This window comes from Schistocerca serialis, chromosome 2, assembly GCF_023864345.2.
Source record: "Schistocerca serialis cubense isolate TAMUIC-IGC-003099 chromosome 2, iqSchSeri2.2, whole genome shotgun sequence".
Lineage (NCBI taxonomy): Eukaryota > Metazoa > Arthropoda > Insecta > Orthoptera > Acrididae > Schistocerca > Schistocerca serialis.
The window spans coordinates 383,676,072-383,702,035 of NC_064639.1; the positions used below are offsets into that span (position 1 = coordinate 383,676,072).

The 25,964-nt window shown below is 45.8% G+C and overlaps 1 protein-coding gene across 1 annotated transcript in view; it reads right to left on the minus strand.

The window, feature by feature from the left end:
* The window catches only part of LOC126455558 (T-box protein H15-like), a 399,743-nt gene that overhangs the window by 119,708 nt on the left and 254,071 nt on the right, over positions 1–25,964 (minus strand). The window contains exon 2 of the mRNA XM_050091314.1: positions 626–899. Coding sequence (XP_049947271.1) covers positions 626–899 — 274 coding nt within the window. The remainder of the gene's footprint in view (positions 1–625; positions 900–25,964) is intronic.

Here is a 25,964-nt window from a genome sequence, read left to right on the forward strand (position 1 = left end):
GACATCTAATCTCTGTTTGACTCAATGCCCAGGCATATCATGGCCGTTATTATGGCCAGAGGTGGTTATTCTGGGTACTGATTTCTCAGGATCTATGCACCCAAATTGCGTGAAACTGTAATCACGTGTCAGTTCTAGTATAATATATTTGTCCAATGAATACCCGTTTATCATCTGCATTTTTTCTTGGTGTAGCAATTTTAATGACCAGTAGTGTACAATTTTGTTTGCTATTCTGCTCCTGCCCAGGCTTCTTACAATGACAGTTGCTACACCACCCCGTAGCCCACCTCTCCTTACCACTGTGCCTTGCTCCCCTTCTTGACATAGTAACTGAAATGGCTGCTGGTGTATTAATTTATAGAAATCAGTATATCTGCCACCCTGTCTCTTCAGGGTATTCTTGGATTCAATATGTATCTGCCATATCGTAGTTGTGACCTTCGTTGCAGAAAAGGCAACAGGAAGGGGGAATATAGTAAAAATGAGAATCGGTTCCCGAGCAGAACGAGAACATTGTGTTGCTCCAGTCTATAATAATTCTGTAATATCTTTCATGCCACTCAATGGCAGCGAGCCACAGGGCCCGAGTGGTAGTATGAAAATGTGTCGACACGCGACCTACCTGTCCGTTCTTGTCCATCTCGTTGTTGGTGAGCTTGACCTTCTCGAAGGAGACGACCTGCTTGCGCAGCTGCTCGCCGGTGAAGGGCGAGTCTGGGTGCATGTAGAGGCGGCAGGGCGCGGGCGGGTCCGCCTTGCCGGCCACCAGCCACGACGAGCGGTGGTAGGCGTAGCGGTAGCGCTTGTTGTCCACCGGCACGATGTCCATCAGCACCGCGTACCGCTGCTCGGCGCGCACGCCCGTGAACGACACGCGGCACGTCGGGAACATGCGCCTGCAACAGGGCAAACCCGCACAGCACGTCTCAGCATTGCCGTCTATGTTTTCAGCGCGGGACACACACAACAGTCGTACAATGACGAATCAGAACATTCTTTATTACCACTGCCCGACGCGAAACTGATCGGTGGTTCGTGACGTTGCGGGCAAGTAACGCGGCAACGGACCGGAAGGTTACAACTAAATGCAGCTACTTACGGAGGTTCGGTGTGGGCTATTATTGTCGTACGGCAGCGAAACTGTCAGATACGCTAATGAATTAATGCGGTATCGATTTACGCCGGAAATAAATTAGCTCCGCATTTGGCCAGCAGGTACAAATCTGTTGCTGTACAGCATCAACTCCACGTCTCCGGTGTTCATATAGAACAAACTGTGTAAGTGGCAGTTAATGATAAAATCAACATTATGTCTTTCTCACTTCTTTGACGTTTTCTGCCCACGTCCCGTTCCTAATTACAGCCCACAATGGACCTCTGTGAGTAGCTACACTTTAATTATAACGATCTGGTATATATGGTGATCCAGCGGCCCCTATTTTGGGTTTTATGCAATCGAAAACACCTTCAACAACCATGTGTGAGATTTTAACTTTCACTCGCTCTCTATATCCAAACTATTAGTCATACAGAAAAAATGAACAGGATTTTTTTTTTGTAGAAAATTTAATGTAGATAAATTTTGTACTGGGGTGCGTTCTCGCTGGGTCCACGGTCTTCGAGCTACTGAAGAAAAACCTGGTTCACGGTCACATTTCTATGTTTCTCTTGAACAATTAGAAAATTATGCCCTCTAACGAAAACATATCCCGGTACAAAATTTAACTACATTAAATTTCCTGCATAAATGCCCTGTTCATTTTTCTGTAAGACCAATAGTTTTACGCAGCTACCGAGACAGTATGAAAAACTTCCACGTGGTATCTGAAGGCGTTGAAGGTTGTAAAAAAACCATAAGAAGGTACGGCTGCATCATCCCATATAAGTGGAGCTGAGATTAATGAAGAAGCATTGCAGCGACGATATGAGCCCCAAATAAGGAAGTCCATTGACGTTAGCGACGTGGACAAAGGGCAGATTGTGATAGCGCAGCGCCTGGGAACGAGCGACAACGTGATAGTGAAGATGGGCACCTGTTCACGTCATACTATTGTAAGCATATATTGAAAATGGTCAGAGGACAGTGTAACTAGGAGTAGGCGACGAGGCGTTGGAAGTTCAAATCTCACCACAGAACATCGGAGGCATGCACCCTCTGTAAAGATTGGTAGGCCACTATCTGCGACAGATCTGAGGACAAAGCACAGTGCTCGTGCAGGCACAAGTGCTTCGGAGCACACCATTCAGCGCACACTGTTGAACTTGGGTATCTGCAGCAGACAACCTCTACGTTTTCCCTCGTTGATCCAATGACATCGACAGTTTTCAATCGCAGTGGTATGGTATCATCGAGATTGGACCGAGGACCATTGGAAACGTATCGTGTGGTTGGACAAATCACGCTTCTGTTACACTAGGCTGACTGGTCGGTTCGAGATACACTATCATCCAGGCGAACGGTTGCTGGAAACATGCACCGTGCCACGGATACAAGGCATTGGGGACTTCCACTAGGCTTCCACGGTATCTTCGTTAGTAATCGAAGGCAGCATGACATCCATGGATTCCGTGAGCGTTATCACGGGCTACCCTCGTCCTTTCATGCTTGGAGTCCTGCCGTTGACGATAGCTTCCTCCAGGACGATAACTATCCGTATCGCTGTGACTGAATCGTGCTACGGTGGTTTGACGATCTTGATAGTGAACTCACTTTGATGTCTTGGCCACCGAATCCGCATGATTTTAAGCTGATGCGGAATATTTGAGACACTATCGGACGCCAGCTCCGCAACGAGTCTTGTGTCCATAATATGAGTGAACTGTGCGTGGAAATCCAATGCCAATGCCTCCGGAAACCTACCAAAGATCTGCTGAATCCATGAAAATCGGAATCATCGTTGCTCTGCTGTAATCCAGAGGTGGACCATCTGGCTATTAAGGACGTGGTCATAATTTTATACCAGGGCGGGTGGCAGGGGCGCGGGATTAGCCGAGCGGTTTAAGGCGCTGCAGTCATGGACTGTGCGGCTGGTCCCGGCGGAGGTTCGAGTCCTCCCTCGGGCATGGGTGTGTGTGTGTGTTCGTCCTTAGGATAATTTAGGTTAAGTAGTGTGTAAGCTTAGGGACTGATGACCTTAGCAGTTAAGTCCCATAAGATTTCACACACATTTGAACATTTTTTGGGTGGCAGGGTGCGGTGAACAATCCCTTCCATCTCACGACTGCCTAGCAGAGGAAGTTATCCATTTCCATTATCTAACGGATGAGAAGCACATTTCATCTTTATCAGATCGGAAATGATAGATGAATGCTGACATGTTTGCTGAATTATAAAATCATAATGCTTTGTAACAATCTAAAATCCTGCTTAGTTAGCTAGTACTCAATCTTTTAGTGTCTTGTGCTCCTGTGACGAAGCGTGTCTGTTATTAGTAGATGCCAGGTGAATGATCCTTACCGTAGTTGTTTGTCGTAACGGTGATTATTGAGGGAAGTAATGCATCAACTTACTCATATTTAACCTAAATTTTGCTCACAGGATGTCTTATGCGCTACTAGTTCCATTGCTGCCGCGTTTGAGATGATCCAAATCTGCGAAGACGTCAAACTGACTGTTCCGTTGCAACATCTTAACAGTAAAGAAGAAAACGCTTTCCTCTGACGTCGAAGCGCTTTCATCATAATAATAAATGAAACAGGGCTGTCCTCATAGTCTAATAACGAGCCAAGACTTCTCTTTTCAGTAACGTTCTCTCCTTTTTCATTTCTTTTCTCTTTGCCCCCTTAGTATACGGTATTCATGCTATCTCACTGTATTTTACTTTTTGATAAACGATTGTTTTCTTGTATTTTTCTTGTCTCCTGGCTTTGTTCATGACTTCTTTAATACTGATGGTCCCATTATAAGACTAAACTAGCAATGAAGAATGTCAATCAGCAGGCTGTCGTTGCTGAAACAAAACTGTATAAATTACTACAGAGCAAGCTGTTGTTCATGAGTAGCGCTATTATGGTATACGGTTGTGTTGTATACAGTAATACTTCGTCTACATAAGTACTTCATTCCTTTATACCCCTTCTGCTTCTTCTTTTCGTCATCTTCTTCTTCTCTTCAAGAAGTACTTTAGGACAAAGTGTGTTTCGGGACCCAATCTATCTTTGGTCTTTCTTTGCCACTTTTCCTTGTGGGACCTAGTTAAAGGCTGATGTGAGTAAAATGTAACTAGCCATCCTGTGAATAATCATGCCATTTTCTATTCTTTTGTTTCTGTCTTATTCATGGGTGGTTCCACTTTACATTATGTTTTTCTTTCTGTTTTACAAACTGTATTCAAGCATACCTCTTAAAATTTATTTTTCAGCTCCTGAATACGGAATTTAGCTTTTTCTCTTACACTCTACATTCGGTTATAAGAACTGGACCAACAACTACGGTGAAATATTTCATGTATGCATATCGCATTGTTTAGTATTTTTCTGAATAGAACCACATATATTTCACGCTATGTCATCATCATGTGGAACGTGAAACCTTAAATATTTAACATAATTTACTTGTTCCACAACAACTATTCTTCTTACTGGCCAATTTCCATCAATTCATTTGACTTTGTTTAATCGACTTTCCCCGTTGTTGTTGTGGTCTTCAGTCCTGAGACAGGTTTGATGTAGCTCTCTATGCTACTCTATCCTGTGCAAGCTTCTTCATCTCTCAGTGCCTACTGCAGCCTACATCCTTCTGAATCTGCTTAGTGTATTCATCTCTTGGTCTCCGTCTACGATTTTTACCCTCCACGCTGCCCTGCAATACTAAATTGGTTATCTCTTGATGCCTCAGTACATGTCCTACCAACCGATCCCTTCTTCTGGTCAAGTTGTGCCACAGACTTCTCTTCTTCCCAATTCTATTCAATACCTCCTCATTAGTTATGTGATCTACCCATCTAATCTTCAGCATTCTTCTGTAGCACCACATTTCGAAAGCTTCTATTCTCTTCTTGTCTAAACTATTTATCGTCCATGTCTCACTTCCATACGTGTCTACACTCCATACAATACTTTCAGAAACGACTTCCTGACACTTAAATCTGTACTCGATGTTAACAAATTTCCCTTCTTCAGAAACGCTTTCCTTGCCATTGCCAGTCTATATTTTATATCCTCTCTAATTCGACCATCATCAGTTATTTTGCTCCCCAAATAGCAAAACTACTTTACTACTTTAAGTGTCTCATTTCCTAATCTAATTCCCTCAGCATTACCCGACTTAATTCGACTACATTCCATTATCCTTGTTTTGCTTTTGTTGATGTTCATGTTATACCCTCCTTTCAAGACACTGTTCATTCCGTTCAACTGCTCTTCCAGGTCCTTTGCTGTCTCTGACAGAATTACAATGTCATCGGCGAACCTCAAAGTTTTTATTTCTTCTCCATGGATTTTAATACCTACTCCGAACTTTTCTTTTGTTTCCTTTACTGCTTGCTCAATATACAGATTGAATAGCATCGGGGAGAGGCTACAACCCTGTCTCACTCCCTTCCCAACCACTGCTTTCCTTTCATGTCTGCCGGCCGCGTTTGTCTCGCGGTTCTAGGCGCCTAGTCCGGTGCCGCGCGACTGCTACGGTCGCAGGGTCGAATCCTGCCTCGGGCATGGATGTGTGTGATGTCCTTAGGTTAGTTAGGTTTAAGTAGTTCTAAGTTCTAGGGGACTGATGACCACAGATGTTAAGTCCCATAGTGCTCAGAGCCATTTGAACCATTTTGAACCTTTCATGTCCCTCGACTCTTATAACTGCCATCTGCTTTCTGTACAAATTGGTAAATAGCCTTTCGCTCCCTGTATTTTACCCTTGCCACCTTTTCCTATGTTAAGGTTTTCAACTCTTTTCCTTTACACTGGCTACGGTAGAAGAGACGTCTCCTGTTGACAGTGATTATGTGCGAACTGAAAGACTGCTTATTTTTATTTTTGCGCCGCACTGCTACTTTACCTCAATAGTAATAATTGCTGGAGAACAGAACAGGTCTAGGGGCCGTCCACCGTAATTTCTGCAGATAAGACTTGTTACAACCTGTTACGATACGAGATACTTTCTGTTGCCAATTATCATTTGTCGGCAACCTTAAGTTACTGTTTCCCAGGCGAGCTTTTTTGCCCGGCAGGTGTGCCCTCCTCGAAAAGCGCAAGTGCCTTTGTAGCCATAATTCCATGAGAATGCGACGAAAAGCTCCATTCTTCACGAGACTAAATTAGGCCGCATTAGATTACAAAGACTGTTTCTAAAATAGAGCCGAAGTGGGCACACTGTATGCAGTTAAGGTTTGAATCAATTTAATTGATGACTTAATAGTAATGAAAAGCCAGAAATGTTGTATTCTTAATAGAAATATGTAAAAAAGATTTTTATCCTCACAATTTGGTTTCCTGGTAGTAACATGTGAGACTAGAAGAGTAAATGCTGGGTATCTAACTATACGAGGAATATCGAAAACGGCTATTTCGAAAGAAATATGCATATTTCCTGGGCTACTGCTATAAGTATACTTTGAATCCTGTACGTTGACGGGACAGGATGTATTTTGATTCAGTGCCCATTTTAGCGAAAATTATGTTACTCTTGCCTGTTCAAACACAAGTGCGTGTAGATGTGAACATAGGTATGTGCATTTGAATGGATATGTGTTTTCGTGTGTGTGTGTGTGTACTTCATAATATGCAAGAATAGAATTTCTCACAAACTAAATTCACACATTCTAGAACTTCTGAATTGCTATTGTCTGCTTGAAGCAAAAATAAGCTTTAATAAATACAGCACGAACCCTCATTTGGCGACTGGTGGGAACACGTAATGCGCCCAGCACCACTGCCCAACAGGGTAGTTTTCGTGGTCCAGGTGTTACGGTGTGGGAGAAACAGTGTTGCATGGGCATGCTGACCTCCAAATCTTTGAAACGGTCAAAGTAAAGGCGTGACTGTGCTTTCCCCAGAAGCAACTGTCCGTGGGAGTCATTCCATTCACACATGTATTCACACTGGGCGCATGTACTACCGTGTGGGCAAAGCTACAGCCGCACAGCGACTAGCCCAGGGCGCACAGTTGTGAATGCACCTTTATTGTCACAGTGTACTCGTTTTCTACGTGTACCTTGTCGTCCTTTTGCGGGTCGGAGTTCATTTTTATCGATGATAACATCGAACACGGCACGTGAAGGAGCACTAGGGACGAGAGGATATTCGGTGAATGCACTGGCCTCCCCATTCCTGTGACGTAGGTCCCATCGAGCGTATGTGGAACGCGTAGAGGAGGCGCACTGCAGCATGTCCATGTGCTCCAGTGACCATTCAGCAGTTGTCATCCGCGCTGGCGGAGGAATGAAACGCCCTACCACAACAGTTCCTTACCAAGTTCGTGCCTAGCGTTGCAGTACACTGCAAAGCATGCATTGCCGTGTGTGGTATCCAGACAGCCTTTCAAGAAGCACGTCCCGCTTGCCCTAATGTCCAGAGTCAATCATAAATCGTGGTGACCTCAATGAAATTGTTGTAAATAATTGGCAACCAGTGCTGTACAATCGCAATAAAGTCATGAGATGTTCAATTGCCTCTTTTATTAGAACATGTTAGGCGTTTCGGGATTACACCCATCTTAAGACATCTGTCACAAAAAAGTACAAAACATAAGTGAACAGCACATCTAACACGTCTCAACGTTACAGAAAATGAGATCGGGTCATATGAGTTACATACCACAAACTTCAACTCCTTCGTAACCAACCAGGCGTGCAGCCTTGAGAACTCAAAGAATGTATCCAATAACATATGACTGTAACTGCGACACAAGCAGTCTTGAAGCAGAGCGTATACTGACGCTACACAAGTCAACTAACAGCGAAGCGCCCTCGATAGGGGGCGCTGCATGGTCATGTGCTCCATAAGTTCACATGTAATTCAATAATAATGTACTGAGCATGTAACATCTAACAGGGTGTTAGATGTTACATGCTGAGTATATTACATGCAGGGTGTTAGATGTTAAATGCTGAGTATATTATATGCTGAGTATATTATTATTGAATTACATGTGAACGCATGGAGCACATGACCATGCAGCGCCCCCTACCGAGGGCGCCTCGCTGCTAGTTGACTTGTTTAGCGTCAGTGTATGCTCTGCTTCAAGACTGCTTGAGTCGCAGTTATAGTCATATGTCACTGGACACTTTCGTTAAGTTGTCAAGGCTGCACGCCTGGTTGGTTATGAAGAAGTTGAAGTTTGTGGTATGTAACTCATATGACCCGATCTCATTTTCTGTAACGCTGAGACGTGTTAAATGTACTGTTCACTTATGTTTTGTACTTTTTTTGTAAGAGATGTCTGAAGATGGGTGTAATCCCGAAACCCCTAACATGTTCTAGTAAAAGAGTCAATTGAGCATCTCATGACTTTATTGCGATTGTACAGTATTGGTTGCCAATTATTAACATAAAAATGATCGCAGGCCTCAGATGCGATTTTATGTCCTGTACATCGTAATTATTGTTTTTGAATAAAAGTGTTATTTGTGTTCGTCTCATTACGTAATTTTTTTTTCAGGTGAGTATGAAACATGGACGATAAACAGTTTAGAAAAGAAGAGATTACAAGCTTTTTAAACGTGATGCTACAGAAGAATGCTGAAGATTAGATGGGTAGATCACGTAACTAATGAGAAGGTACTGAATAGAACTGGGGAGAAGTGGAATTTGTGGCACAACTTGACTAGAAGAAGGGATCGGTTGGTAGGGCACATTCTGTGGCATGAAGGCATCACCAATTTAGTACTGGAGGCAAGCGTGGAGGGTAAAAATCGTAGACAGAGACCAAGGGATGAATACACTAACAGATAAGAGATTCAGAAGGATGTAGGGTGCAGCAGTTACTCGGAGATGAAGAGGCTTGCACAGAATAGTGTAGCATGGAGACCTGTACTAAACCAGTCTTTCGACTGAAGACCACAACAACAACAACCTCCTGTACAATCTTTAGCAGTTCTATCTATGTACTGTCCAAGTTCCACAGAGCTACGTTACTTGGCAGTGGCACATCATGCGAAAGTTACTTTCGTCCTCAAGTTTTGCACACCGGTTCTTTAGTGTGGGTTGCACTAAATGCAGGGCGTCCCAGGAGGAATGGTGTCCGCCCTCCAGTATCTGAGTGGTCAGCGCGACAAAACGTCAATCCTAAGGGACCGGATTCCATTCCCGGCTGATTCGCAGATTTTCTCCACTCAAGGACTGGGTGTTGTGTTGTCCTAATCATCATCATTTCATCCCCATCGACGCGCAACTCGCCGAAGTGGCGTCAAATCGAAAGACTTGCACCTGGCGAACGGTCTGCCCGACGGGAGACCCTAGTCACACGATATTTACATTTTTTAGGAGGAGTGGTCAATACTCACGGATACGACAGGAAAGATCATTCGAAGCAAAAAAGTCCAGTAAACGTGAGTTCTAAAATGCGAACCTTAAGAGCTACGATCGCTTCTTCATTTTCGGTACAGTGAAAAAATCTCGTCTACTGCAAGCTCTTTTTGCTTTCCGTATTTTCAGATGTCAGATGTTATGGACCAAAACAAAGAAAAACACCCCAGTAAACGTGGGCTCTGACGTGCAAGAGCTATCAGCATTTGTTCATCTTCGCAACTGTGAAACAGATCTCTTCTACTGAACAGCAGCACATAGCTCTTAAGCTACGCACTTTAGAGCCTATGCTTAGTAGGCTTTTTTACTTCGAGCGTCGCTCTTCTCATACCCCTGACTATTGGCCAGTCCTTCTGAGGCACCCTGGAGTTCAAATGGTTCAAATGGCTCTGACCACTATGGTCATCAGTCCCCTAGAACTTAGAACTTCTTAAACCTAACTAACCTAAGGACATCACACAACACTCAGTCATCACGAGGCAGAGAAAATCCCTGACCCCGCCGGGAATTGAACCCGGGAACCCGGGCGTGCGAAGCGAGAACGCTACCGCACGACCACGAGCTGCGGACGCACCCTAGAGATTTGGAAATTTGTGGTAAAGTCTTACGGGACCAAACTGCTGAGGACATGGGTCCGTAAGGTTACGCACTACTTAATCTATCTTAAACTAAATTACGCTAAGGACAACACACACACACCCATAGCCGAGGGAGGTTAGGTTAGTGGTTAGGTTAGTGTTGTTTAACGTCCCGTCGACAACGAAGTCATTAGAGACGGAGCGCAAGCTCGGGTTAGGGAAGGATGGGGAAGGAAATCGGCCGTGCCCTTTCAAAGGAACCATCCCGGCATTTGCCTGAAACGATTTAGGGAAATCACGGAAAACCTAAATCAGGATGGCTGGAGACGGGATTGAACCGTCGTCCTCCCGAATGCGAGTCCAGTGTGCTAACCACTGCGCCACCTCGCTCGGTTTAGCCGAGGGAGGACTCGTGCCTCCGACGGAGGGAGCCGCTGCTACCCCGCGTTTCGAGGCACCGTGTGCGTTCACCACTGTCTCGATTTTTCAAGAGAAAAGACGAGTTAAAGGTTTTAGTTCCGCTTCTCCTCCAGCTTAGCACTTCCTTACGAAGCTTTTTTCAGCGGAAAGTGTCTTCCATCCATTTGCTGGCCTCAAGTGCGAACCAATCGAAAGCACCGCTGCAGCTATCGATAGCCGGGGCATCAGAGGGACAATTACCGCCGGGATTGAGAGGCCGGCCGCGATAAAACACGGCATTACGCGGGCCGCCGACGTGCGAGTTCGCACGGCTACGAAAACGGCGCCCCGCGGCGCCGGCTCCGGCCTCCGCGGCGCTAAAGCACCTGCTTTACTGCCCGCGCGCCGCTTTATATTTTATAGACAACAGATATAAAAACGCGCCCGAATAAAAACGACGTGCCGCATCTGTCTGCGCGGACGCGTACGAAGTGCCACGCTGGCGAGGAGAGAGGGCCTCGGCCGATAACGATCTCGCCGGGCAGCAGCGGCTGCGGCAGCGGCAGTTGGCCTACCCGTTTCTCGTCCCTGCTGGCTGTCCGTTCGTCTGCTCCTCTTCTCCCGGGGCGGCTCGTGCCGACCGCCCGCTGGCCGTCCTCCGTCTCTATTAATTAGCTACCCGCACTCGCGCCGCTCAGCAGCGCAGCGTGGACAAAGCGGAAGTATGTTTTAATAACGACGTAATGACACGGTCGTTCGGCGCGTTAGGCCCCGTAAACGGTGGGCGGCAGCCGGGGAAGTCCCGCCGAGCCAATCGTTAATCATCGATCCGCGGTTCGACAGGGGATTAATTCGTCGCCTATTGTTAGCCGCCGCAGATATTGGGCTGTGCTACCGCTGCACTTCTCACGCCGGCGTCGTTAGCGTTCAGTTCTGCTGAAATTATACAAAATAGTGGGTGGTTATAACTAAAATACAGACACTTACAGATGTCAAGTGCGGTCTGTAATTATCGTATGGTAGCTAAGCCTGGTAGATACTCTAATGCGTTCATGCGCAACCGATTTACACTGGGGGGGGGGGGGGGGGGGGAGGAATAGTTCCAATTTTGAAACTTCCTGGCAGATAAAACGTAAATGTCGTGTGACTAGGGCCTCCCGTCGGGTAGACCAACTTGCGCGTTGGTGGGGATGAAATGATGATGATTAGGACAACACAACACCCAGTCCCTGAGCGGAGAAAATCTCCGACCCAGACGGAAATCGAACCCGGGTCCTTAGGATTGACAGTATGTCGCGCTGACCACTCAGTTACTGGGGGCGGACATTCCTGGCAGATTAAAAATGCGTCTCCGACCGAGACGCGGGACCTTTGCCTTTCACAGGCAAGTGCTCTACCATCTGAGCTACCCAAGCACGACTCACAACCCGTTCTCACAGGTTTAATTCTGCCAAAAACCTCGTCTACTACCTTCCAAACGTCACACAAACTCTCCTGCGAACCTTGCAGAACTAGAAGAAAAGACATCGTGGGGACATGGCTTTGCCACAGCCTGGAGGATGTTTGCAGAATGAAACTTTCATTCTGCAGCGGAGTGTGCGCTGATATGAAACTTCTTGGCATATTAAAAGCTATTTGGACTGGTCGTGAGTCGTACTTGGGTAGCTGACATGGTTGTGCACTTAACCGAGAAAGGCAAATGTCTCGAGTTGTCTCAGTCCGGCATACAACTTTTATCTGCCAGGAAGTTTCATAACAGCGCACACTCCTCTGCAGAGTGAAAATGTCATTCAGTTCCAGTTCTGGCCACCAGGTGCGAATCTGGCGCTATGGATGGAAAGAAGACGTATAGGAATGTTTCCATATGTAACAGATTAGGAACGAGACGTGGTCAGGAGAGGCAAAACAAGTGAGAAAAGCCTAATGCTGGTTTTATTATCAACCATTGCTTACACGATTTGTTCAATATGAGTAACGGAGACATCGACGAAATGCTGCATCCCTGAAACGATGAGATCAACATTTGCTCGCATCATTTCCGGTGCAATCTGAGAAACGTTTAACTGTCTACTGGTCTTCAGATCACATAGAGACCGAACGTATCCCTGATAATAGCGTTCTTTTGGATTTCCGCAGAGCCAAAAGTCGCACGGATTCAGATTAGGTGATTTTCAGGCTGTGTATCTGAAAAACCGGAAATAATACGTCCATAGAATGTTGCATTAAGCATATCTTCCACTGGGCGAGCGACATGTAGCTCCCTCTGTTACCAAGGAGGTTATTCTCTGATGCCTTTTGACAAGATAACTGCTTAGTCAGCCTTTTATTGTGCAACTTCTAACTTTTCTTGGTTTTTTGATGATCACCTGGTCTTGCTTCCACAGAGGTTTTCTAGAATTTGATTTGAATATCTTTCCATGTTTCGTTTTTTAAGGTTTCTGTTAATTGTTCCGTACACCCGGCTGAATTTACTAAGCTTAATTTGTGAATGTATGCTGTAGCCGTATATTACATCACATAGTTTACTCGTTCTGCGACTATTTTGGTTCTAATGACTTCTTTCCCCTTAGAAGCATCTGTCTTAGTTTTCTCTGTTAAGATCTCCAAGTCAAATATCGCACTTATTTGTTTCACTAAGTAAATTTCTTTGCCGGCCGCAGTGGCCGAGCGGTTCTAGGCGCTACAGTCTGGAACCGCGCGACCGCTACGGTCGCAGGTTCGAGTCCTGCCTCGGGCATGGATGTGTGTGATGTCCTTAGGTTAGTTAGGTTTAAGTAGTTCTGAGTTCTAGGGCACTGATGACCTCAGAAGTTAAGTCCCATAGTGCACAGAGCCATTTGAACCATTAAATTTCTTTCTGGAGATCCTTTTCTTTGTCTATAAGGATCACTGCATCGTCAGCATAAAGTAAGTTATTTAAAACAGTTCTCCGTCTAGGAATATATATTTCTGAAATTCTGTTTCCTATACATGCAAGTGTTTCAAGTATGTACATGCTGAACAAAGTTGGGGAGATGCAGTAACCTTGTTAGTTGGTATCTCATTAGTCATTTTTCCTATGAACTCAGTGAGTGAATTCCTATTCACCTTCTACTTGCTTGCCATGACAAAGAAACTCTCCGCAGCAAAAAAATTCCAAAATTATACAGATGTCACACATTAAATAAAAACGCTCCAGCGATGCATTGTATTGTCTGCACAAAGGACTAGATTTGTTATCGACAGGTTCAATTGTTAGGTCATCCTCTTTTTGATGAAATCTGTGATTTTTCGATAGCATCTAATATTTGGAACATTGATAATGTAGTACAAACGAGGCACTGAAATCAAGATGACGAAGAATGTTAGGTAGTATCTATGAATGTTGTTCATGCTTTAGGCTTATAAGGCCAGCGTCACAAAAAAATTATCACTGTCAGAAACGATTACACATTGGTAAATAACTATGGAAAACGTAATGGCCGAAAGGTACGCAGCAGTATAAAAATCATCTTCGACGTATCAGTAAAAGTGAAATCTAAATTGCGAATAAATGTAAACGGAGGTATAACAGAAAAAGTTGAAGCTAGGTAATCAGTAAATGTAAAGAGGTTGGAGGAAGATGCATTATTTTGGTCAAATTGGATTAAAACTAGGCAATAGTCAGCAATAGCCTGCCTTGGAAGCCAAAACCCGATAAACAAGATTAAGTGATAATGCAGAATATTTACTGCTTCTACTTTTTTTGCTTTTTAGATGTTCATAATTTTGAAATTTCTCCAATAAATAGCAACGAAATCCATCACGACAATACATCGATTGTTACCATCAGATATATGTGAAGAAGCAACATCACGAGGAGACTGGGAGGCACTAGAGGCCTGCTCGTTCAATGTTCGCCTGTTTAACTTGCTACAGCGGCACGACTACCTATTAGTGTTCCCTGAATCCGTCACAGCAACAGCAAGAGATTCTCCTGGTTTCGAGGTTCGCTCTTCACCACTTACGGCAGCGACTGCAGAGAGTCAGTCAATTTGTCGCCACTGGCGCAGTCGGGTGTTTTTGTGCCACCATTCCTCCGCCCGCTTTTGATTTCCACGGAACGAGGTAGGCAGCCGCGACTTCTTATTTGTCACCACAGACCGCGCGCAGACCGCAGGGGTGGGCTTCGCGTCTGCTTCCAGAGGAACCACCAGCATCGTCTTCCTTCCCTGCAGCCGCGCCGGTACTGTTGCTTACTAACTTATTGCTGGTGAGAGTGCTTCTGGGAGTAACTTGTTTCACTTGCGTTCTCGGCCGCGGAGCGTTATGACCTGCCCCGCGTAAGTTACACGTGAGGATTGAAGTAAATGCAGAATGGCTTGACTTCTGTTTGCACTCGTTAGCAATCGAAAGAAAAGAAGGATGAAAGATGTAAGGGAGGAAGAAAGAAACGTAAAGCTCAACATCCTTTTACCAACGAATTCAGAAGAGAAGGAGTTCAAACTTCGCTTTTGTAACACGAGAGTAAAAACACGATTTGATTTTGTTGAAATTCTTTTTCCTTCTCAATTTTACGCTTTTGAAATTCAGAGTGCACTTAGTAAATACTTTGGTACAGTTTTATATACTATGAATAATGTATTCAGTTTACAAGAAAATGGTCATATGTGGGTTTTTATCCACCATGATAACTAATTCTACATTAGTCGATGACGTAGACCCCATCAAAGAGTAGCCTCCCAATGAAATAGGAAATATTTTTGGAAGGAAACAGACTGTACTGGGCAGCGCAAGTAGAATATTTCGTAACTTTGTCATTGAAGGTGTCGTGCTGCTCAAACAGTTGGCGAGTGAAGTACTTTATCGGCAGATGTAGATGGATGAGAGTAGAAAGAGAGAAAACGTAAGCTGGCCATGTAGGAAGAGTACCAGCTGACTGACGTTAGCATTAGGAAGAGCAACACTGAAGGAATTCTACTACCTTCGAAGCAAAATAATCCTGGACAGACGAAGCAAGGAGGACATAAAAAGCAGACTACCTCAAGCAAACAGGGCATTCGTGAACAAGAGAAGTCTACTGCTATGAAATATTGTCCTTAATTTGAGGAAGAAGTTACCGTAAATGTACGTTGGAACACCCTATTGCATGGTAGACTGTGCGAAAACTGAAAAAGAAGAGAAATGAAGAGTTTGAGATGTGATAGTACAGAAGGATGGTAAAAATTAAGTGGACTGATGTAAAGAGAGAGGAGGTTCTCTGCAGAACCAGTGAGGAAAGGATAATGCGGAAAACTCTGACAGTAAGAATGGTTCAAATGGCTCTGAGCATTATTGGACTTAACATCTGAGGTCATCAGTCCCCTAGAACTTAGAACTACTTAAACCTAACTAACCTAAGGACATCACACATATCCATGCCCGTGGCAGGATTCGAACCTGCGACCGTAGCGGTCGCGCGGTTCCAGACTATAGCGCCTAGAACCGTTCAGCCACAGCGGCCACCGACAGTAAGAAGGCACTGGATGATAGGACATGTGGTAAGCATCAGAGGACAACTTCCACGGTATTGAGGGGGGAGCCGTAGAGTGTAAAAACTACAGCGGAAGACAGAGATTGGAATGCATCCAACAGTTAATTGAGTAAAAAGGTGGCAAATGCTATTCTGAGATGAAGAATTTTGCAGAAGGGAGTAATTCGTGGGAGACCATTCCAAACCACTCAGTAGGCTGCTGAAAAAAAAATCACGGTAGGAGTTACTTCAATAGAACAGTGAGGAGTAGCAGAGAAATTCAAAAGGGAAGAAGGAATAGGGGAAGAGGAAAAGGATGAGGGGGACGAGAAAAGCAAGTGTGTCAACCACAATGGTGATTAAAGTGTAGTAGCCAATATACCGATTGACCACACTGAGTAATGGGAAGCGAAGGTGACGAGAAGAAATGAAAAATTCGGATAGCAATAGTGCTACAGAAACAATTCCCACTGATAGAGACAGAGACGAAAGAAGATATGATTGAAGAAACAAACGAACTAGATGAAAAAAATTGTTGGAGTTGTAATGATGACTGAGGAAGATAGGAGGATGGTGACGATGATGAGCAGGAGATGGAGGAGATGATGGTGGAGGTGAGGGAGGAGGTGGAGGGGGAGATGGTGGTGGAGGAGGAGGAGGTGAAGATGATAGAGGTGAATATGAAAGAAGAGGAGGTGAAAGAAGTGGAGATGAAAGAGTCAGAGATGAAGGTGAAGATAATTTAAGAGAAGATCGAAATAGTGAACACGAAAGAAGTGAAGATGGAGGATGTGAATATGGTGGAGGTGAAAATGGAAGGGAGGAGGTAAAGAACTGGAAACGTCGAAGAGGAAGAAAAAGAATACGTCACGCTGGGCGCTGGTCTATGTCAGACTCGACGCCACAGCTGGCAAAGTGATGCCCGGACGTAACCCGGGCGTTCGCGGGTGGGCTGGTCTGGCTAGCACTCGACCCCCTGCAGCTGCTATCACCACCAGCCGCGTTACGGCCGGCCAGCATTAAACTGCGCGCGTTGCTGCCTGAAAAATGCACGAAATGCGCTCGTAAAGCCTCGGCGCCAACTGTGAGTCCCCCTTTGACGCAAAGTGATCATTAATTTATGACCGCTCCATTCTCATTCAGAGGGCGCGATCCTTTTCTCCTCCGGCCGTTACGCTCTTTTCTTTTCCCTTTGTTTACGGCCCTGCGACGGCTCGATGATGCGGCCATAAACTTCTCCTCCTTGACGTGTCAGCACATGTGAGTGCGTTCTCCTTTCCACAAATCACTTGTCTCCCGGAGAGACGGCCCTGTTCCCTCGACTCTTTATTTTCCCGCTCACCGCGCGCTTGTAAAATACCCACAGTCCTCTTCGCACGTTATTTATTTCCTCGCACTAGGACAACGTTACGTCAGACTACCTTCCACAGAAGTGGTTAAGGCATAAGAAAAACTGTGTTTGCTTGGGCATGTTACTACTACAGGTCTTCACCATTTGGATGATTTACTACAACTTGATCGAAGCAGCCACACATAGTTGAGGAAGGACAGATCACCCAGGCCTTCAGAATTACCTCAGACTATGTGAATATACTGCAATCGATATCGCACTGGTTACTAACTCAATTGCTACAAAATGCTTGTTCTAAATATTTTCATCTTTGTGTACTACTATACCAAAAGCCTCGGTAGCCGGTCTTATACATTCTAATAGTAGTCTGCTTCTACGGTTTTTCCCTTCTACTGCAGGCAGCTTTTTCTTATGAAACGTAAAACAATGGCTTACAGGTATTGCTCATTAAAGACATCAAGCTACCTGCAATATTCATAGCTGACCATCAGTTCTAATACTCAATTTAGACATCTGTACTGTAAAACGACTCTAAAGCCAACAGCGCAGCGCATCCATGGTTTAGGCTAGCAAGTGAGCTGGGAATGGGGGGGATGACAAATAGTTCAAATGGCTATGAGCACTATGGGACTTAACATCTAAGGTCATCAGTCCCATAGAACTTAGAACTACTTAAACCTATGGACATCACACACATCCATGCCCGAGGCAGGATTCGAACCTGCGACCGTAGCGGTCGCGCGGTTCCAGACTGAAGCGCCTAGAACCGCTCGGCCACTCTGGCCAGCTGGGGTGATGACAAACTGCGACTTTGCATGCCCGCTCCCCTTCCCGCTACCTGGCCCCCTCCCACCCACACCTGCACACCGACGTCTCACCATTTTTAGTTTAATCTAGTTGGCTGCTCAGCCCGTTTATTGAGATTTATCTTCATTGGTGTGTAGCCTCTTTATTGAGATCAGCATGACATTACAATAAAGTGGAAGGCGCACAGTTCATTACTCTTTCTCGTATTACTGAATTCAAAATATGTAACAAGACACAATCCAAAGTCGCTTTTCTTGCAAAAATAGCGTCACTCCTGGTCCATTGTTTGACTGGCGATTAGTGCAAAACATCAACAAACTAAAAATAATACTATTTTCGCTTTTTTTACATTGGCTCACTTGGCATAATGAGAGTGGTTGAATACAGTACCAGAAAATCCGTTAGAGAACTGTTCTCAACCCATCATCAGTGATATCTTTATGAAACCTGAGAGGCTGCTCAGTGGGTATGCCCGAAGTGCAGGACGTGTTGCTGCATTTTGACAATAACATGTTTATCTTTGCCATCCCACATGTTTTTATGTAGGGGAAAGCCACTCTGACGCGTCGACTGGCTTCGCGAATGTCTGAGAATTTTCGAACACTGCGGCACAGTAGTATTTTGTGTACCCCCTCCTGTACTAGCTTGCCTCCCGTAGCTTGAGATGCAAAGGTTCTCTAAGAACAGAATACTAATTAGGTAGGCGAGAGTGTTGCCTAGGATGGTTACCATCGTATAGGGCTCAGGAGGGGAACCTTTCTTCTGTGTTGCGACTGAACGTAACTAAACCGTCTTCCCAGTCACACGTCTCGCAGCTCGTGTACCCGGGTCCGGAGCACGCTCGTAACACTTGTGGCGCATCTTCCGAGATTAAAAACTTTTCTTCCATTAGTCTTAAGTATCAGACTTTCGAATGTCTAGTGGTTCTTCTCGTACGTTTGCAAAATTATGCTTTCATATTACGATACTATTCAGCAAAAGCAGTATTTCGTTCGAGTTGCGGTTTTGTGGTTTGTAGCGATTCGTATTTCTCCACTGTTAGTAACCGTCTGAATAACACAATCTAGATCACAGTTTTTATGTATTAGAGGTCACTTTTCGGTCAGTATAAGTCTTATCTGGATCTAACAATACTTCGTATTATCTGTTGCGCGCCGCCAACTCGCAGCAATTTCTGTGACGTTTTTAGCGAATATTGACTAAAACTGGTCATGGAAAACAAGGAAATATTAGAACTGTGATATAGGCTATGTTATTCAGATATTTAGAACATACATATCACTCTGGCGTCTTCACGACAGCATACTGCCGTATGTTAGCAACCGTTAGTAATCTTTCTTATCCGAATGTCGATATTTTCTTTCCCTTCACATTTTAATGCCCTACAATCTTTACCCTTATTTTTCTTCTTCTTACACTATGTTCTTTACTTCCCACTGCTCTCTCACCGTTCGCCTTTTCTTTCCTCTTTCCTCATTTTTTTTTTCTTTTTGCCTACCCCTAAACTGCGCCTCTGTGGAAATAGTGCCCATTAGCATCTACATTTATATTTCGCAAACAAGTATGGAATGCACTGCTGAGAGTACTTCTCAATGAACTCGTGTGGCCGAGCGGTTCTAGGCGCTTCAGTGTGGAACCGCGCGACCGCTACGGTCGCAGGTTCGAATCCTGCCTCGGGCATGGATGTATGTGATGTTCTTAGGTTAGTTAGGTTTAAGTAGTTCTAAGTTACAGGGGACTGATGGCCTGAGGTGTTAAGTCCCATAGTGCTCAGAGCCATTTGAACCATATGAACTCGTTTCACCACGCGCCCCATTTGTCATACCATGTATACCGGGTGACCAAAACGTCAGTATAAATTTGAAAACTTAATAAACCACGAAATAATGTAGATAGAGAGATAAAAATTGACGCACATGCTCCGAGTGACATGGGGTTTTATTAGAACCAAAAATAAGTATTGCTAGACGCGTGAAAGATCTCTTCCGCGCGACGTTTGGTGATGATCGTGTGCTCAGCCGCCACTTTCGTCATGCTTGGCCTCCCAGGTCCCCGGATTCAGTCCGTGCGATTATTGGCTTTGGGGTTACCTGAAGTCGCAAGTGTATCGTGATCGACCGACATCTCCAGGGATGCTGAAAGACAACAGCCGACGCCAATGCCTCACCGTAACTCCGGACGTGATTTACAGAGCTGTTCACAACATTATTCCTTGACTACAGCTATTGTTGAGGAATGATGGTGGAAATATTGTGCATTTACTGTAAAGGACATCATCTTTGCTTTGTCTTACTTTGTTACGCTAATTATTGCTATTCTGATCAGATGCAGCGCCATCTGTCGGACATTTTTTGAACTTAATATTTTTTTGGGTTCTAATAAAACCCCAAGTCATTCCAAGCATGTGTGTCAATTTGTACCTCTCTATCTACATTATTCCGTGATTTACTCTGTTTTCAAATTTATACTGACTTTTTGATCACCCGGTACTTGTAACAGACTAACAAAGTGGCTGGTTGAGCATGAAAGTAGGGATGTTGTCGGTTTGCAGTTAGGCGCAAGCGCAGTACGTCTCCTGTAGTAGCAGCTGTGTGGTTCGGTACTGGCAATGCTCACACGTTTCCCTTCGACGTGCGGTACTGAGTTCGTTTTGCAGGATCGTAATAGTCTCATAAGTTTCCTAAGCAACATCACAGTTTCAAAAAATGGTTCAAATGGCTCTGAGCACTATGGGACTTAACATCTGACGTCATCAGTCCCCTAGAACTGAGAACTACTTAAACCTAACTAACCTAAGGACATCACACACATCCATGCCCGTAGCAGTCACGCGGTTCCGGACTGAAGCGCCCTAACCGCACGGCCACCGCGGCCGGCCATCACAGTTTCAGAAATTCTATAAATGAAACCTCAGTGACCTATTCATTCTCACAGGGGATTCAAGTAGCATTGTGGGTAGTTGGTGACTCAGGAGTCCAATGCGATAGCCCGCTAGGCCCCAACAGGTCTAGCAAAGACGGATTCGTCCTAAGCGCTTGTCCACACACTCCTTTCGCAGCAAAGTTGTTGAGCCACACACTGTCAGGCAACTTGGTAAGGTCCTTGAAACAATTACATCCCACTTCGAAAAAAGCATATGAGAGCAAAGCATTTATTTTACAGACCGCGACTATCGTCCGCAGCTGACTGGTGACAGCTGGGGTAGCAGAGCGGTATGACAACAGTCCACATGACAGGTGGTGTAACTGAACTTGCGTTCTGATACGATGTTGCTATTGGTAGCTGTCGTGTAAACAACTAGTTGTCAAAAATGGTTCAAATGGCTCTGAGCAAAAAAATGGCTCTGAGCACTATGGGACTTAACATCTGAGGTCATCAGTCCCCTAGAACTTGGAGCTACTTAAATCTAACTAACCTAAGGACATCACACACATCCATGCCCGAGGCAGGATTCGAACCTGCGTCCGTAGCAGTCGCGTGCTTCCCGACTGAAGCGCCTAGAACCGCTCGACCACCGCGGCCGGCAACTAGTTGTCATTGTGATTCCTGTCCAGGTATAGTTTCGCAACTAACTCTGGGTACAGCAGCTACTTTAGTCTCTCATTGACTGAAGAGCGAGCAGCGCTTGTGGTGGAGGAAATGACCTTTCCTAGAAGATCGCCTTACCTGCTGTAGAGAATGACTAAGAATCAGCTTCTCATCTAGCAATTAAGTGCGGGGTGTGGGGATTTGCGTAGATTCTGTTGATGTACGTTCCTTGAGTTATGTTATGTTATGTTAACCGGGGACCTAGAAACGACGGAGGCTCCGTCCCCGCCGCAGCCGCAGTCGTCCGCAACCCCACGCTGACTACCGCAGTCCACTTCACCCCTCCGCCGCCCCACACCGAACCCAGGGTTATTGTGCGGTTCGGTCCCCGGTGGACCCCCAGGGAACGTCTCACACAAGACGAGTGTAACCCCTATGTTTGCGAGGTAGAGTAATGGTGGTGTACGCGTACGTGGAGAACTTGTTTGCGCAGTAATCGCCGACATAGTGTAGCTGAGGCGGAATAAGGGGAACCAGCCCGCAGTTGCCGAGGCAGATGGAAAACCGCCTAAAAGCCATCCACAGAGTGGCCGGCTCACCGGACCTCGACACAAATCCGCCGGGCAGATTCGTGTTGGGGACCGGCGCTCCTGCCCGCCGTGGGTTAGACCGCACGGCCAACCGGGCGGGCTTCCTTGAGTTAGTAGTATTAGTTATTAATTTTTCTATTCCGTGATTGTTAATACTCATAGTCGTGTCTGGACATAGTTGGCACTCATTAAAAAGACTCGCGGCGGAAGAACCGGAATAACATTGGGAAACAGACTGTAGGTGTTCCTTGTGAAGCAGCTGGGGAGAGAGACGGGAGAGTCGCCTGCTCGTTTATCGTTAAACTATAGTCGATGTCCAGTACATACTCTGAGCCGATAGCATTGATGCTTGTGTCTGTGGGCCAAAATACGACTTCCGTTGGCAAAGATTTTCTTTTCCGTAGAAGAGAGGAAGGGAGGGAGGAGTGGGTACACCCTTTGCTAGAGCTTTGGGGCATCCTGTGAATTTCGGTCCAGTCAGCGATATTACGGAGCCGCACTTGGCGCGTTGTGAATTCCCCATCTATCTCCGCGCTTTGTATCCATCCGAGAGGAGCCTCGTGACGGGTAATTCCATTCACCTGCTGCCTGCACGTAGCCATTGTACACGTGTAAGTGGACGCGTCTGTGTCATGTCCGCCACATATCACGGCTGATCCATCTCTCTCTCCGCCGCAGATGACAGTGTCCTCCCGGCAGGCTTGCGCTTTTTCGGGGCCTTTTATTTCAGAAGGAGAGCAAACAAGTGGAATGCCGCGATTATGAGCGGCGGCGTTCCTGACCCGCGATGTGGGCGGCATGTGGCGGCGGCTTCTGGGAAGCAGCAGCGGCAGCGTGGACCACACAGCCGGGGCCCCCGCTGGCTGCCGGGGCAGGCGCTGCCCGCTGCCCGCCGGCCGCCAAAAAACCGACGCTGATGGCCCGCCTCCCAGCAGGCACCGCGCCACCGCCGGACCACTGCCCAAATTTGTCAGCCGGCGGCCGCGCCACACCACACCGTGCGGCTGCGGCCTCCGCTGGTACTCCCTGCCTCAACGGGGGTCATTAATCTGAACCACGAGCTCGGCAATCGCTAACGGCTCTGCGTCACTGCAGGCCCGCCATCAGACGAGGCGGTACAAGGAAATGACGCCTGATGCTGGCACTTGGCATGGAGCTCACGATGTTCCTATCGTGGGAGCTTCTACTCTTGGGTTTCTCGTGAGTACGAGCGGTTCCAGTTTTGTGGACTTACCAAAACCGGATTAGGAGGGATGCAAAGCGAGGGGAAACACAGCACCTCAGAAGGGTGTAAGTGCCGGGAAATGGAGTGGACCTTAGTTGCATCAAGTGGATTACATCGTACAGCCCAAAAACATGGAAGCCAGTGTGAACGTCTGTCACAACGTAAGACTGCAGCCCAATCTATACGTCGAAGAAGCAGTGATGGAAATAACAGTAAGTTTCAAGAGTAGGATTAAAATTCAGAGTGAAAGGATATTAGTGTTCGCTACTGACGTTACTATCCTCAGTGGAAGTACGGAAGAATTACAGGACGTAATGTTTAATGGAATGGACAGTCTAATGAGTAAGAATATGGACTGAGAGTGAATCCAGGACAGACAAAAAACGAGAAGTAGCAGAAATGGAACAATGAGAAACTTAGACCAAAATTTTTTGATCACAAACCAGATGAATTTAAGGAATTCTGCTCCTTAAGCAGCGAAATAACCCATGATGGAAAGAGCAGGGATGACAGGAAAAGCAGACTAGCACTGGCAAAAAGGGCATTCCTGTCCAGAAAAAAGTATCAAGCGTAGGTCTTAATTTGAGGAAGAAATTTCTGAAAATATGCGTTTGTAGCATAGCATTGTGTTTCTGGGAGATGTGGACTGTGTGAAAACCTGTACAGATACGAATCGGAGCATTTGAGACGTGGTGCTACAGAGAAATATTGAGAATGACGTGGACAGATAAGGTAAGGAATGAGGAGCTTCTCCAGGAATTGAATATATGGAAGAAACTAGCAAGAAGAACGGATATGATGACAGGACATCTGTTAAGACATCATGGAATAACTTCCATGGTATTAGAGGGAGCTTTAGAGTGCAAAAACAGTAGAGGAAGGCAGAGATTGGGATACATCCACCAAATGATTGAGGACGTAGGTTGCGATGGCTACTCTGAGACATTGTCACAGGAGAGTAATTCGTGGCAGACCATATCAAACGAGATGACGACAAAAAAATGTCTGACACCAGGTGCCGGGATTCCTACAGACTTCCCAATGCAGATCTACGGACTAAGTCTGGTGGATTGCCGATGGGATCCTGTTACATCACGGACTGCTGATACAACAAGAACTGATGTTACATTGCCAGGCAATTACCACTTTAGAGGGCAGCCATGAACCAGAGTTGGAATATCAGCGACGCAGCAGAAAGGCAGGGTCACTATAATGTTAGCACCTTGCTTGTTTCACTTCCAAGCCATGGTTTGTTGTGACCTATATGATAGCAACTGATGTAGCAAAACAAGGATGGACAAGCCTGTATACATACTCGTCATTGTCAAAGATAGCGCAGTCTCTCAGTCACCAGTCCTCAGGGGGTACTTGCGAGTGTCTGTATGTCTGCGAGTCTACGTGGATCAACCATCTTCCACCTCCGGACTCTGACAGCTGCGGGCCTCCAGCTAGCGCTAATTCCAATGTTTTGGTCTTGGTGCCCTCCAACTTGCAGGCAACCTGGGGTCCTACTTCACTTTCTGACAGCCTCCTATTCTGAGGATCTGCAATTCAAGCACAGGGCCATGTAGTCGTTCAACTACCATCGCCTGTGCAGGTAAACTCCTAGCTTCCTGCCTCTCGTGCAGATCGTCACCACTGCTGTGAGCCATCTCATTCACCATGGGTCAACTATGTGATTCTGTATCCCTCTGCATGGTACACCCCGGGCTTCCGGCAGTCCCTAGTCTGCATACGAACCGCCACGTGCTGCTGCGGTCGATTGCTGCCGCCATCACTACAGCCTGCCCAACAGTGCAAGCTGTAAGACCACCCGCCTAAGGCCACGTTTCCCCGCAGGCCTTACAAAGCTTACATCCCGGTGGCACTAACTTCTCCAAATAACATCACGATTGTTGTAGTTGATTAACGATAAATGAACATTTTAACAATGTTCGTTTTATGGAGCGCATCGACTATCTATCAGTCATCCACTCACCGCTTCGTTGTATCCCGCAACAGTAGTGGTCATTCACCCCTATTCTTCTTAAACTGTTATACCATGACTTCTTCAGTACCACTGTCAAAGTGCTTCAGAGATGCTTAAGACTACAACTGCTAATATCACGCACGGTCTATTACTGGTGCTTTGCCTTCCTCTGACATTCAAACTGCCTTACCCAGCCAGTTGCTGGGAGACTTACAGTTTAGCACGTACTCCGAAGCACGCTGATTCCGTATTTTTAACATCAACGGACGTTGACTAAAGTGAAAGAAGTGATAGGTGACAGAAAAAATCCAAAGAATGATCAGGGATCATACCTTAGGCCTTACGGTCTTTAGTCTCGCACTCAACCACTCAGCCACGGAGCCGCCCATCATGCGAGCTGTGTGGAAAGTAATGAGACTGACGACACTGCGAGCGATCTGGCAAAGCTGTGTTGTTCTACTTGTGTAGACCGGTTTTTTCATTCCTTCCAGATGCTCAGTCCGAGTTTCAGCTTCGTACAGCCATCACGTGATTTTTGAGAGCTCCTTCAGTGAAGTTTGTTTTCGTTGTATGTTACGAAAA